At 38.8% G+C, this 16,730-nt stretch overlaps 1 protein-coding gene across 2 annotated transcripts in view; it reads right to left on the bottom strand.

Moving 5' to 3' along the window:
• The window catches only part of so (sine oculis), a 319,228-nt gene extending 303,915 nt beyond the window's left edge, over positions 1-15,313 (bottom strand). The window contains exon 1 of one of the 2 annotated variants that reach the window (XM_069825346.1): positions 14,521-15,313. In XM_069825346.1, the coding sequence (XP_069681447.1) occupies positions 14,521-15,173 (653 nt within the window). In that variant the 5' untranslated portion in view covers positions 15,174-15,313. The remainder of the gene's footprint in view (positions 1-14,520) is intronic. The other variant, XM_069825355.1, reaches the window with a different exon arrangement.
• Positions 15,314-16,730: the final 1,417 nt, after the last annotated feature.

Below are 16,730 nucleotides of genomic sequence, written 5' to 3'. Positions count from 1 at the left end.
TGTATAGGTCACTGCAAACCTGTAAATAATAATAATAATAATAATAATAATAATAATAATAATAATAATAATAATAATAATAATACTATGTCACAACAGCCCATGAAGGGACAAGACCGACCAGCTGACTGCTGGCCTTACGAACATATTCCCCAGCAGAGGTGAACGATCATCCGACAAAACGGAGGTTTCGCATGGTTAACACGGTGATCCCCCACCCGTTACAGCTGGTTCTCGTAACCGGATTTCGTTACGTATCGTAACTCTCCAAACTGATCACGATGCTAGGTGGACACCGATCCCATACACTAGCCGAAATTTCATGAAAAAATTCCTTTCCATTGAGGACTCGAACCAGCGCGCAACTCCGTAACGACAATCCAGTCATGATGCCTTCTATCACAACGCAACGTTGCAAAACCTGGGCTTTAAGAAAGTGAAATTTTCCCTCAACCAGATTTACGCTCGTGTATAGACGAGAAGGATCAATTTTTTTTTTTTTAAATATGGTATCTGTCACAACTTTTACCTTGTAATACACTAAATGTTGACAGAATTAAGGTTTCAATATAATAATTTCCAGTGTTCCGGCGCACCATTAGCCTACTTAGAAACGCTATTTCTGATTGGTCTACATTAATGAACTGTGTGCTAAGTTCACTTTCCAGACTGACGAACAGAAGTGTGAAATCGGGAAAAGTATGTTGAATACAATGTTCATCGGCAGCTCACATTTCTCCTTTGTGTTCATAAATTGATAAAAGTTCAGTAATTACACCACATTAAATAACTATTGCAATCGAAAAAAGTCGGCTTTATTCTTCACTTTCTCGTTTGTCTGAACACCTTACCGAACTGGCTATATTAACAGATCTCGAGTCGATGTTGTGTACGCCACAGTGCACTGTCTGTCACTAAATTTAAGAATTATCCTTCTTTCATAAACAGATGGCCAACGTTTCATTCTCATTAAATTTAAATTGAGGAAGTAAATTATCTATGTATAAGAAAATCGTTGGGGATACTATTCTAAGTGAAGTGGGATCATATTCGTCTCAAAACTTCAATTACTGGATACTGAATGGGCAATTAACAACATAACATAATAGCTAAAAGTAGTTATGCAGAAGACATCCTTAACTTTTTTCTGTGCTTCAATGTTTGTTAAATTTCCTGATTAGGATCATGGAAATAATCCAAATAATTCTTTCTCTAGGCTGAGGATAGCAAAAAAATAAAACGGTAGGCGATTGTGAAGAAATTATCCCATGATTTTGGTAAAAAAAAAAGTCTTCAACGAAGTCTATGAAGTTGCAGAGACAATTCTGGAATAAAAATTTTTGTAAATTAACTTATTGGGCTACATGCCGACATTCGTCACTTCATCTGAAGCAAATGGGAAATTACTGCAGGCAGTTATGACAGGTTTACTCATATTTGTTACTAAAACATGTTTATATCGCTGCAAAGCATTCATGTCAAAAGTTGACGTCGAATTAATGGCTCTATTCACGTAGCATTTACATCACATTAAAGATTTAGAATTTAATTCACAGGCCTTCCGGCTGCAGAGTTCTATTAGCTTCATTGCACAAGTTACAACAGCCAAGAGCCACAAAGCTTCCTGTCTCAACCTGCGAGCAAAGGTTCAACTCCCTACTTAACTTCTCTTTTAAATTGTAGATGCGATAGTGGTATTGCTATAGATAGCACTACTGAAGCAATAGTGGAACTGAAATCAGAACGGAATAGGAAACAAAAGTATTAAAGAAAAAGCTTAACTCTGCTTCCTTGGTCAATACAAATTCCACAGGACTTGTCGGGGACCGAATACCAGTCCGTTTCGTGAGAAGTCATTAAGGGAATGAATGCGCTAAGACTGGATCGGTTAGCACACTCCTCCCGTTCCATTCTTCATGCAGAACAAATAACTCAAGTTCAAACACACAAACTTTATCATGCAATTAGCATTCCTAACACACATTCACAAAACAAAAAATAAGTAAAAACATAGATGTAGTAGACGTCCAGTTTCATTTCCAGCGTCCATGCTAGTGACATGCCAACCAGTCGTTAAGAATTTTAACAGAATCCGACACCTCATTCCAACTTGAACTCTGATGTTAATTCCTTCTCTCTATTCGCTTCTTGAATAATTGATAGCTCGTTTTGTGATTCGTAATGAATTAATCAAAGCAGGGTGGAGAGTGCTTCATTTGAAGATGTGTGGAACATCTCAACCTCATAGGGGAATATTGCTATCTCACGGCTTAGACTTACTCCGGCATCTTGAAACACGAAAGAACCCGTCGCTCATTACAACAACGTGCGTCGCTAGGCAACGAGTTGGAGCTGGAGAATCAATTATAAATGTAAATAGTAAGTATTACTTATCCTATATGTAACGTGATTGACAGCTATTATCTCAACGGCGCGCGACGTTGGCTCAGTCACTCCAATTAACAAAATAATTAATTGAATGCATTCTGATCTACCACTTAAAAAGTATTAAGTTAATGCTCATTTGTGGTCTTATTCATACTTGTAGTACATATACTATCAATAGCCTAAGCACTTATTCTCATGGCTCTGGTGGTAAAGTCTTATTCATCCGTATAATACAATAATAATACGTAAATACGCCATCAATAAGCTCTTATTTTCATCCTCCCTGGCTCCGATGCGATGTCAACGTCTGACTTGTACTTGTAATGAATACATTGTCAATAAGGACTTGTCCTCATTCACGCTGGCTCTGGTTGTAGCGTCTGACTTGTACTAGTATTTAATACATTTCAGTAAGATCTTATCCTCATCCACCTTGTCTCTGGTTGTAGTGTGTGACATGTGCTACATTTCAGTAAGGTCCATCCTGTCTCTGGATGTAGCGTCTGACTTGTGCTAGCAATTAATACATTTCAATAAAGCCTTATTCTCATCCACCTTGTCTCTGGTTGTAGCGTCTGACTTGTGCGTGTAATTAATTCATTTCAATAAGGTCTTTTCCTCATCTACTTTGTTTCTGGTTGTAGCAGCAGACTTGTGCTAGTACTTAATACATTAGGTTTGATCCAACAAGCAATTCAGAATGCGTTACGAACTAATACCGAACATCTTTCGACACATGCGCCAGTTGAATACCTAAGTCCTGAGAACTAATTCGGGATTTTACATTGTTAGAACGTTTCTTGAACTGTTCTTTCACGGCCTTCTGTGTTACTTCTCAAAATTATATTCTTCCGACTTAATTCGTCACAAAATCTTATATCAACTTCCAAATCACTAATGATTCACTTTTTTTTAAACCTACCCAGTCTGGAATCGCTTCAAGAGCGGTTTTAACCTTAACCTGAGATTAAACTATCTGCGCATGCGTGCGCAGTATGAAATTCCGAGTTCCTGTTCTTAATCGAGAACCAATTTCCAAAGCACGATGGAACAGAAAGCTGGGAGTTCAGGATCGGTTCTGAACTAGTTCAAGTCTTGTTGGAACGCACATTGAGCTACTGCGCATGAGCAGTCCATTCAGAATCGAGTCTGCACCGTGCTGGAACAAACCTATTGCCAATAAGACCTTATTCTCATCCACCTTGTCTCTGATCGTAGCGTCTAGCTCGTCTTTGTTATCAGTGAGCTCTTAACCTCATTTGCCCCGGCTCAAGTTACAAATTCAACGTACTAGGATTTGATTCCCAGTTGTAAACTCAACCGTTACCTTACTACCTCTTCTGAATATATTTCTATTGTTTTTGTTTCTTCTGTATCGTCTTAAAAAGGGGTTTTTGCGTTATGCCGCCCACGTACCAGAATTCCGTCATTTGCCAACGTCCAGCGTTAGTTCATGTTCTTCATTAGTGAAGAGAAAATGGAATAAATAGTCTAATTCGTAAAGATTAGATGAGGCTGATGATGTTGATGATTATAATGATGAGGAAGAGGATGTGGAGAATAAGGAAGAGGAGGGCGTTCCATTCCTTAAATCTGTAGCTTCAGAGAAAAGGAAATAAGATTAATATTTGTTATAAAACCTGAGGTAAACGTACATATTCATAGATTCATCTTTGTATGAATACTTTAAACAGTGCCTTTTATTTACATGTCACATTAATTTGGCCCATAAATTCTCCTTACACATGTCAATAAGGAGGAGAGGGAACAGGGAGACAGAGGTTCACACTATGGTCTCGGCAATGGAAAGAGACTAAGCTAATGTGGTCACCAGCATATTTAATTAAAAATAATCTGTACATTACTTTGGCCTTCGGAACCAAGAAAAATTCAATCACTTTTGCTTTGAACTGTGCTCTTCTCTCTCTAGTCACAGAGCCGAGAGCTTTTGATGTATTGCGTATACATAACTTACAAAATTAGACCCCAAATTTGTTTCTACCAGATATGAAAAATATGCCTCCATTTCATAAGCTTATTATGCACTCTATATAACCTAGATTCAAATTTGGATCCAAAGTTTGCTTCTGTCAGATATGAACATTCTTTCACCCCAAGATCTTCTAATGTATATATTCAAATTAGAACTCAAAGTTTGTTTCTGTCAGATATAAACATTCTGCCTCCAATCCAAGAGCTTCTATGTACTCCGTATGCATTCAGAGTTTGACCCAAACTTTTGTTTCTGTTAGATATGAACATTCTGCCTTCACCGTAAGATCTTCTAATGTAGGCTACTCCGTATATATTCAAATTAGGACTCAAAGTTTGTTTCTGTCAGATATGAACATTCTGCCTTCACCGCAAGATCTTCTAATGTAGGTTACTCCGTATATATTCAAATTAGGACTCAAAGTTTGTTCCTGTCAGATATGAACATTCTGCCTCGAATCCTAGAGCTTCCGATGCATTGAAAAATTTGGATCCACAATTTGTTTCTGTCAGATATGAACATTCTGCCTCCAATCCAAGAGCTTCTAATGTACTCCATATACATTCAAATTTTGACTCAAAGTTTGTATTTGCCAGATATGAACATTCTGCCTCCACCCCACTAGACACACATGTGAATTAAACCTGCAAAACTCAAACAGGTAAAGAGGTTTTCTGATCGTTGAAGTAAGCACAGGCCTAAATATTTATGATGCTCTCTCCTATTCACGATTACCTAGTAACATGCAATCCTTGTGGTAACCATGCTCTTTATAAAGGTCGTCCAACTTATTAAATGAGTTGTACAGAATGTGTTGTCAGAAATAAGTATAATGAATGTTAACTGCAAATTTACAGTCCATGGTGAGCCTCACAACTCTAAAAGCGCGGGCTTAACTCCATCATTATGCTAAATTTTATCATGATGTCCCGCTACCATCTGTTCGAAAACATCCCTGCCTAATTAATTATACACTCGCTTAAGAATTTAGTTATAATAACAACTTCCTAGTGTTAAAATAAAAACTAAGTGGTAAAGTACTTTAGGACTATTTTCAACTTCATGTCAGTCATCCTCAGAACTAGTGACGTCCTTGCTTCTTCCGGTTTGTTAAATTGTGTTTCTGGGGGCTACGTTTGTCTTTGGTAATGTGGTGTCAAATAGGGTTTGTGTTGTGCAATTTAGTTGTGAACTGAGGATGTTTTGTGGGTGTGTTTTTGTGTGTGTGTAGGTATGTTTCGTACTGTTCTAATGTATTTGATTTTTGCTTTTTTAAGTTGAATATATATAGCATTTCCATGTTTGTTTCTATGTCTAGAAACTAGGACCTTCACTAGTTCTGAAGATGACTGACACGAAATCTAAACTAGTCACAAGATAATTTACCACTTAGTTATCATTTAACACTAGAAAGTGTTATTATTAATAAATTCTTAAGTGACACAATGTGTTAGAAGTGTGTAATCAAGATATATATATATATATATATATATATATATATATATATATATATATACTCGCATTTGGTAAAATTTCACATAGTTCTACAATTTGTCATGAAAAGGGTAAAATGGATGTATTTGGAATTGTATGAACGTCAATCGTGGTTAATTCATTTAAGCACATTTTAAATGAGAGGTGGGGAAACGTTTTCTTCTGCAATTTTTTTAGAATATTAAGACAGTAAGAGTGTTATATTGAAAATTGTATAAACAAATTTGTGAATCGTGCATCCCAAATTTGTGAATAGTTATCCCATATAATTATGAAAAATAAGAAGTCGTTATATATCCATTAGTGAACACTATAATGGTTCGATTCCCGGAAAGAGAGAAGAATATTTCCTCTCTCTCGTTAGAAATGAATGTAGGCCTATATCGTTTGCTCTGTGTTTTAAACGTTGGATAGCACCATGACGACCAGGAAGTCCCTCTTCTTGTCAATGTCCAGTGATTGTTCCCAGGAAGGTGAGGGCAACTGGCCTATTGGAGCAATCCTTGGAGGCAGCTGATAAAAAACAATATTCAAAAACACGTTTAATAAACGTAATTCGAATTAAATTGTGCAACTTCATATGTACAACGACTGTGTTCAGTAATAGAATACTTTCCTCGCCGGCTGACGACAAAAACATTCATGTCACGAGGCGAGTCGTCCCATTCTTGTTTTAAAGATCATGCCATCAGTAAGATAAGTTCAGGGGTTTCAGGGGCATACATGGCAATAATCAGCGTCGACGGAAGGGGAAAGGATAGGGAAAGCGAAGTTTTACAGAAGATCCATATTTCACAGTAAGGATTTTTTAAAGAAATAATTGAAACTCAGCATTACAGACCGGGACAGCGCTCAAGGCTATTTCTGAGCACTAGGCTCGATATCTGCAGTACATTGAGATCAGTGTACCGGGTTATCAACACGATGTACGTCAACAAAACACTACACACTGTACAATTGCGCGAAGGAAGGTTTCATACTCGGAACAGAAAAATGACCAACAAGCTGGGTGAAATTTTAATTTATCATTTCACACATGCAGTTTTCGTCTCTCGGGGCATCTGTCATAGTAACCAGACGTGCTGTTTTTATGTAACCCTACTCCAGTTCTGTTTTCATAATGAAGCGTTAACGGAAAGCTGTTCCTCGTTTACTTCCTTTTAGAAAACAGAATAACTTCAAACTGTTTCGATTATGAAGGGAGAATAATTTTGTAAATCAAATGACAGAAGAATTACGTTACTCACACAGAAAATTATTGGCAACTTTTCAGATACTTACTTACTTACTTACTGGCTTTTAAGGAACCCGGAGGTTCATTGCCGCCCTCACATAAGCCCGCCATTGGTCCCTATCCTGAGCAAGATTAATCCAATCTCTACCATCATATCCCACCTCCCTCAAATCCATTTTAATATTATCTTCCCACCTACGTCTCGGCCTCCCCAAAAGGTCTTTTTCCCTCCGGCCTCCCAATTAACACGTAAAACAAGAAAGTGTTTTACCTAAAAGATGTAGACATCAAAATACTTTTTTGGAATGTTTTTATAAATGGACACATTTATAGTCACTGAAAGTACAGCACTGCACTTATTATCAAATTTCAAGAGCTTATCTACCTTGAGAAAACTGCAAGCAGCCCAGAAGCAATCAGCGATATTAATAGTAGGCAAAACTATCCCATTACAGATCCCAAATGATTCTTGATGTCCCGCCTCAGGAGATAATCGGCACTGAGGAGCAGTAGGGATGTCTCTTTTACGTGTTGGTGGCCTTTGTCCCTGAGGGAATACCTCTGGTACTGTTTTTTTGTTAGAGTATGAGTGAATCAAATGACAATGGTGCAACCGGAAGAATTATTATATGAACAGAAAAAAATTGATTATAACAAGAAACGAACTCGCGACTTTTCGCTACACCATGCTGTATGAAGTGTGTTTAAATAAATATATACAGATCTAGTGTATACAGTCTATAATTGAATGGCTGACGCTTTATCAACTGCTATGGTTAAGCTTATCTAGCGTCTGAATGATCTGATGATTATGCCAGCGAAATGAATCCAGGGTCCAACGCCGAAAGTTACCCGGCATTTGCTCTTAATGGGTTGGTTTCTCTAATTTTACGGCGAATTTCAGGTAATCTCATGAGGACGAATGCCCGGCCTCATATTGCCAAGTAAGTAGGCCTACCACCACCAATTCTATCGATGTTAGATAGACCTAACCATAAAGTTCACTCGCCGTCGTTGAAACCCAATAAAAGCAAATCAAACAGCAGTGTAGATCCTCTACATATTAATAAGATTAGGTACATTGGCCTCATGTTAAAATATTCGGTAACCGAGGACGGTGGTATCGTGGTCATATGGCAGTCTTGTATTGTATTCAGAAAGTCTGGAGTTCGACCGTTTGGACAATCTATTCTGACATCGATTAATTTTATTATAGGCTACATATATCATGGCGTTAACAATAGCAATATTTTACGATAACAGTAAAGGGTTATATTGAAGGAAAGTAAAATTTTAATTTTAAAATCAATTTTATTAATTTAATAATAGCCTATTTGCAATTATTAGATTTAATTTCAAGCTGATTAAATCGTTGACAATAATCCTACTGTTTCTACCAGGTTTTTCATGGTTTTATAACTTTCTTTAAACAAATGCCGGAATAGTGTCAATCACAAAATAGCTACAATTTTCTTCCTTTCCACCCTATAACTCTTAATCATCACTTCATAGCGTATGTCATCAGCCGTCTGTTAGCTAAGTAGTGAACAAAATAAACCTCTTTCGGAAGACAAGAGGCGTTGCTGTGTAAACCACACAAAATACGTGGAAACGTCAAGAAAAAACTATTCAGTTCTTTCTGTTAAATAGTCTGCGTTTCATATTGACTGTGACTCGGGCTTGAGTCGAAGAACGAGTGTGCTGGCTGTTGCAGTGTTGCACTTCTCCGAATTAGCTTTTATCTGCATACTCCCCTACACACACGCTTTTCCATGTAGGCCTATCTTACGGCCTTCACCAGCGGTTTTCAATTACGTCTCTTTAAGGGCCACATTGAAATTTTAGAGTTCAGACGCGGACCAGAGGAGTGAATAATATTTCGTAGGCCTACTCGAATGCTTGAGAAAAATTGCATTATTTGTAATAACTTTGTTAACAAACATTTTTACAACTGTTTTATATTTAACTGACTGAAGGCCATCTTAATGGAGGAAATGACAGCGATGCTCACAGGAGATTTTATGCAAATTGGGTGTGACAGACAGTGAATAATAAAACATCTAGAAAGTGACTGTTTGACAATCTGCTTCTGTAACAATTTGGTATAGCTACTACCGAACTTATGTGAGAGAATCTTGATTCACAATCGTGGTTGACGCAAATATTGACAAACCTTACAACGGAAGTCTCTTATAATTTGTTAAATTATCCACATCTTTTTTTTTCCCCTAAAACAGTGATTTCATGAAGCGACTTTTAAGTTCTTTTGAGCCATGAATGCCATATAGTACATTTCAAATTAAAAGCTATCTCGGTTTATCTTAGTAACATTGCTTTTACCTATTTCTTTAGAAATACTATTTCTATGTGAGGGTATTAGAATGTTTGCAAAGTGAATTGTGGCCATAAAATGTATTTTTTGGACACATTTCTAAAGATTTCCATCTACTCCATAATTCTCGAAACAATATTATTTCGCATAGTCACTTCACCGAATTGGGCTTTTTTTCTGTTCACCAATGTTTGCTCTGCTGACTGGAACTTATCTTTCGCGGGCCACATGTGGCCTACAGGCTCCTGTTGAAAATAGTTTGCCTACACGAATCGCACGTTTTGAGGTTTTCGATTTACAATAGAATAATAGAACTCTCGTAAAGTGGGGTCGGCACGACCCAGAGTTCCCACCTAAGAAAACAACGTGACATTGACATCGGGCAGAAAATTCGAATCCACGACAGGCTCTGTATGTATGTATTTAGGGCCTATATATGTATGTATGTAGATCTATTTAATGGTAACCCAGGAAAAGACGAGAGGAAGGAATGTGACCTTCATTGTGGCTGCTGATTATTATAAACGTCACACAGATAAGCATCACAGTAACAGGTTATTACTCATGCTGAAAACATTAATAATAATATGTGTATGAAAATTAAAGGATACAAATTATTTCGATGAAGTAAATATTAATAATTGCTTAATATACTGCAGTACGAATTGTAATAATTACAATTGATTATTCATAGCTTAGCTCCTCACTTTCTAAGCACAAGAGCAATGACCAGAAACTGATGAAATGAATAGTATCGCTACTGCGTCACACAATATAAGCATTCACATATAATAAAATTATTACTAACGTTCTTCCCTTTGCCGCCTCACTTCTCGCTCTTCATCACATAACAAACAGTATGTATGTATTGTATGTATGTATGTATGATCGTATGTAGACTATGTAGGCCTATGTATGAATGTAGAAGAGTGTGTTTAAGTATGTGAGTCCATGCATGTAGCCTACACCTATGTAGGCCCTATGTAGGCTATGCATGCACAGGCATATTTTCAAAATATGGTGATAATAAACACCGCTTAATCACATTTTCGGTGATAATATGAAATTATTTTACAAACGAAATTAAATTTATTTGGTGGATAATCAAATCCGTCCATTAGGCCTTCTTCATTTGTTTGTTCCCTTTTCCTTGTTTATGTTTTATAAATTATATCAACTGTCAGTCTTGAACATTGTAATTGGGCTTAGCGTGATATGTTCAATAACAAATAAATAAATGACTACGGAAATAAGAAAAGAAATTCTACCAATCTACTAGTGTAAGAGATAATTTATAGAGTGTTGACTGAAATGCTGTCTCACAGTTTACAGTCCTACAGAGAGAACCGAGAAGAAATCTTGATAAAAAGACAATGCAACAGAGATGAAATCGGAATGACAAGTGGCAGCAAACTACTCTGAGAAAGCCTACGGCAAGGAAATAGAACTATCGTAAAGGTTAGTTTGTACATCTAATATATTATTATCAGACAGAACCCTACATCTCACTTGACGATATGTGTCAGAGCAAGAACAATTGTTTGTATAGGCCTACATCTGAAGTCTGATAAGTGTAATATGTTACTAATCAGCGATGAATGCAATGCAAGGGGAAAGGAACTGGTCCCCTTACCTCGTCTCTTGGCTTAGTTGCCTCATGAGTGATGCCTTATTGGTGTCACTTATGAGGTTCAAACCTGTCTTCGGACAGTTGCCTAAACATAATCATAGCCTGATTTCAATTGAAAATTTAGTCAGATAAAATTTTCGTTTAGGCCTATATTATCATTTCATGTTTTCTAAAATAAAAATCTATTAATTATTTAGGCCTAAATAGAATAAAATTTCACTTGCCATTCTCGGTTTAATCGCTTCTTAGATAGGTCTACTAAAAATGAATAACATGAAACAGCTTTACAAACAGACGGCAGAACGGAAAAACTTTCTAATCCAAAGGTGGTGGAAAAGTCTATTTTACGAAAACGATATTTTGCAGCATTACGGCAAGGCTTATCCTCCTTCTGCGTACTTCGTTAAGAATACAGTAAAACTCTGCCAGCGTACTACTGTAATAAGAGGTCAGAATGCGCTCAACATACACAGATGAATTTGCGCGCCTTCTTTCTCCTTCTCTATTCGTCTAAAATGCTCTGTTCAGATATAATTACATTTACATAATAGTAAGTTTTCTTGCTTGCTGCTACATTGTAATTTAGTATGGCAACCTGGTTCTTTCTACGGACTTGGAGCAGCACGATATATTTGTGTAGAAGGTAATTCGGCCTAACTCAGATTTCCTTTAAGTGAATGACAGAAGTAAGAATTGGGTGCGATGCACGGTTAACATGTTCCCAAGGAAGACCGCACGATAAAATGCATTGTTATGCGGGCTCACGTCCCCTGTTCTGGGGCTAGTGTAAACACGCCAGGAGTCGGGGCAAATGAGTTAGTAGCCTATATACACACAGACCGCGCACCCCGAAGTGGCAGTGTATGCGGTCATCAATCACCTTCATTATATCAATTCATTTAATGAATAAGTATAATTCAGTGGGTTCTGATGACAGGGCAGGGCAAACTGCAAATTACGCCAACATGTGATTACCTCCTTCGTTCGCCCCTCTGTCTGCCGCAGAAACAGACTAGGAAACTGCGCTCATTTGTTTGCGGCAAAGGATTTTTCGATATCGCACTAAGATCTACCCATTTACGAAATGCGCTTTAGATAGTCATTTATTTACATACTGAAACTCCAGCAATCCGCATGAACATCACTTGTAGAGTAGAAGACCCAACTCACAAAATTAAAATAAAAGCAATTGCAAATGCGTTGTTACATACCCTATGCAACCGCTTACATTAGTCTCATTTTACATTGAAACAGTATTCTGTTATTTCGGCCAAACTTCGAAATCTCTCCACACCACACGGGACTGGCGTCTGATTTTCGTTTCGTTATTTAATGATAAAAGGAATTGCAAAAATTATTGTATTTTAATTAGGCCTATTTAAATATAATTACTACAATTATCTAAGAATCATGTTAAACGAACTATCCTTGCACCAAGTCTTTGGTATGGAAGATTCACCGTTAGGCCTATTTCTTTACATTCCACCTTCAAAGTAACGTATTAATAAACACCCTTATACGTTGGCAACATCATGACAAGAAAACAGTCTGTTTAATGTGTAACGACATTCTAGGCTTACTGGAAGAGCACTGTTGAAACAACCTTAATAACAATCACACATCTATCTGAAAGCTGAACCTATCTACACTCTACAAATTCATCAATTCCCATCTATAGTTTGATAAAGTTTTCTTAAGTTTTTTTGTGTATTCATAATCCACCAATGAGATGTCATTGTGTAGCTTCGATAATACTGCATGATCATAAATAAGCAGGTTTTGGTAGCCTGTCTATTTCAAGTTTTCCCCCGAAACTTGCAGGCTTTTAAAAAGATATGTAAAGGCGGAACATGTTGCTAACAACCCGTGTATAGCGGGTGGTGGTGATTAAACCTGGCCTGGGGCAACGTGCCACCTTGCACAATGTAGTCCTACTGTTTTATTTTCAATGCTGGCGTCAACATATCGTTTCCACGCGCTGATAAATATGATAGCCTACTGCGCAGAATTTTCAGCTGTAAGTCTGAAGTATCTTTATTATATCATAGGTAGACAAAACAAGAATAGATAAATTAAATTCCCCAATGTGTTCGGAAAATACATGCCCATTAATAAAATAAGGCTAAACTAGCGCTGAGGTGGTTCCCTTCGTACTCTGCTTATAGGGCCTACACCTTGCATTTACGAATCTGTGGTAGCAGCTTAGGTTTGCTTAGTTTAGGCTTTTGTTATGCCTATACGATTAACTGCATCTCCACAAAAAATCCCTTATGAATTCAACGATTTTCACTTCCGAAATCACGAGAACTACCTGCGCGCTAGTTTCTTAAAATAAAATAGGCCTATATAAAAATTAAAAAAAAAATATTAAAAAAATTGACAGTTAATTAGACACAAAGTACATCGTGTTTAGCGGAAGAAACGCCAGCTGTTTCCGTTGTATGAAAAAAAAAAAAGCAATCCACATTAATCCGTTTACTTTAATGATATTTACGTTGCATGCAGATTTATATGATTAGCATCCAAGGAAAACACAAGAATAAGTCAAAATCGGTTCCAGATCGACCTGAAAATTCGAGTGGTTTATGAGGAACAGTTCACACACGTAGCTTGACTGCAAGACTATTTTAAATTGCAAAAGAGTTTTTTTAAAACGTTCTCCTCAATGTGTCGAAAACACAGTAATCTATTTTCGGAATGCTATTTAGAGAATGCGCCGTCGCCCATGACAAATGAAAGAGCACCTACATATATTTTAAATTACTATTGCAAATACGGGAAAGAAAAGAGAAAAATGCAGTCTAACTTGACATAACAATGCAAACTCGTCACGGTAAATAAACTTCATGGAGCTCATAGTTCTTCAGTTTGAAGTGCTCTGCGTAATGGACCTGCGGTATTCTTAAGAATGTCGCGTTATTCAGAGTCAAACCCATGAACAATAAATGGAATACTTTGGTGAGTATTGAACATAATTTTAGCACATATAAATACAGATCAGTAGTGTAATGAGAATACAGAGGCCCACGGACGTAAAAAATGCATGGCTGAACGTCTCAACGGAACGAGATATTAAGCTCACACCGTGGTCCACCTGAACTGCGGATTTTGATTACTTACACCGTGTTGTGGAGGAACTTGTTGGCCAGTGCTACGAGATTTCTTGCCCATTCTGGGCTAAACTAATGCTGAGGTAGTTCCCTTCATACTCCGCTTATACAACTTGCATAATACGAATCTGTGACAGGTTAGGTTTGGTTAGTTTAGGCCTTTGTTATGCCTTGCATATACGATCAACTACATCTCCACAAGAAATCCCTTACAAATTCAACGATTTTCACTTTCGAAATCACCGGAACTACCTCAGCGCTACCGAACTATGGAGGTGGAGTCCGGAAGCGCTGGACTACGTCCTCCGCAACACGGCCGGTTAATGTGGTAGTACTGACCCGTCCTTCTGCTCGGCGGCGCGGTCCCGCTGGCGGCGGTTCTTGAACCAGTTGGACACCTGCGTGGTGGTGAGCCCCGTGGCCTCGGCCAGCTCGCGCTTCTCCCGCGGGCTGGGGTAAGGGTTGTGCGTGTACCAGTCCCTCAGCACGGAGCGCGACTTCTCCTTGAAGCAGTAGCTGGTCTCCTCGCCGTCCCAGATGGTCCTGGGCAGCGGGAACTTCCGGCGCACCCTGTACTTGCCCACGGCGCCCAGGGGCCGCCCGCGCAGCTTCTCCGCCTCCACGTAGTGCGCCTTGAGCCAGAGGGCCTGCAGCTTGGGGTGGTTGTGCGCCGAGAACTGGTTGCTTTCCAGGATGCGGTACAGCTCCTTGAAGTTGCCGCGGTGGAAGGCCACGATGGCCTTCGCCTTGAGGACGCTCTCGTTCTTGTGCAGCTTCTCGCAGGCCGGCAGGGACCACAGGAAGCGGCCCAGGCGCTCGATGTTGCCGGACTGCTGCAGCACCTCGCACACGCAGGCCACCTGCTCCTGCGTGAAGCCGAAGCTGGGCAGCAGCGGGCTCATGCTGGCCCCCGGCGGCGGCGAGTGCTGAGGGGCGGCCTGCTGGAAGTGGTGCATCTCGGGCGTCATCAGAGTCGCGCCGCCGGACAACATGGACGCGTCACATGCCTCACGTCCGATCGCTTCTGAGCCGTGCGCTCGACTGGCCCGGCATCCGCGGCGCGGCCGCGCGCTCCCATTGGTCCGCCGAGGTATGGCGACCCGTCACCGGGGGCGGGGCCACCGGCCGGGCGGGGCGGGGCCTCTCGCCAACCTGCCACACCATAAAACCACGTGGGAACACGCACCTCATTGGCTGCATGCTGCGACGATTGCAATTACTTTTATATCGCCTAGATTTCAAAATGGACGAGAATTGCGCTCGATGTAGGCGCGGCTGCAAAGTGCCCAAGTGCAGAAGGCCCGTTTCCCCTGACATATTTTATTGTGAACAGTAGATGTTCGACAGAATGATTTTGACACATGTAAATATTGAAACAGGTATAATGACCCACGATAATGTGTAGTCTAAATGTTTTACTGGCAAATTTGGTCCACAATAAAATTCTAACTTTTACTGATCTTTTATCATATCTCTGCCTATGTGTAACGGAGAGGGGTAAGAGAGATAGCAAGAGGTTGTACTAATCTCTGGTAAAAAGTGTGTCTAAATTCTCAACTTAAACTTAAATAAGGAGCGATGAGATCATTGGAATGAAGGCAACCAGATATATATTTTTTTGTTTTACTTTTTAGTAGACTATTCTTGACGTCCACGACCAAAATGAAACACTTGAAATTTAATGAACGGTCACGCACCGGCAGAGATATGACCCAACATCCGTAGGTGTATTCCATTTGCAGACCTATTTCATTTTTGGCCTAGGGTTATAGTGCTACCATAGATCACAGAACTAGTCTAAATATCGTCATTAGATGTAAACGTATTAAATTTCCGGTATAGGCTACCAGTAAAGTAATAATGAAATGGAAAACCATGAATTACAGTAAACCGTGATAGTATTTTTATACAGGGACATCATTTTATTTTTACTAACATTTTTAATATTAACTTGCCTATATCTCTAGATCAACGCCTTTTGCTACCCCCTTCCACGACTGGAGTTCGATGATACTGGCGTAATATACAAACAAATCACTTTACTAGGTATAGGAGGGAAGAAAAGTAGTTCATCGATTTACGTAAACTAGGAAATATTGCGCTTTTGAGTTTGATCATTTTCATTCGGTTTTTGTTTAATCAAAATACAGTACTGTATTAACAATGAGTGTTTTTACTCACGAACTGGGCTGTCCATGTGAACGTATTCATTATGCAGTGTATATTATACTGTCTACAGCACATTAACGTACAATATAGATAATGAAGTTAAATTGAAAAATAATCATAATATGGATATTTAAACACATTTTTTTTAATGGTGGCCGTTCATTTCGATACAGGCTTCAGTTCTAATGTGCATATTATCGCACTACATACTATTATATTTAATTCCAATTACCAGTTTCGTTCTTCGTACTAGTAACTCATGTTGAAATAATTCTTTACCTACACTATAAAAGAGTACCTTACGTACTGTAAATTCAATCTTCACTTCTGCCCGATCCGAAAAGATAAAATTACTCAGACATACTATCTACTGTCCGTCC

This window comes from Periplaneta americana, chromosome 1 (genome assembly GCF_040183065.1).
Source record: "Periplaneta americana isolate PAMFEO1 chromosome 1, P.americana_PAMFEO1_priV1, whole genome shotgun sequence".
NCBI lineage: Eukaryota > Metazoa > Arthropoda > Insecta > Blattodea > Blattidae > Periplaneta > Periplaneta americana.
Note: the sequence above shows the minus strand (reverse complement) of the source record. Positions and strands in the feature narration are given on the sequence as shown.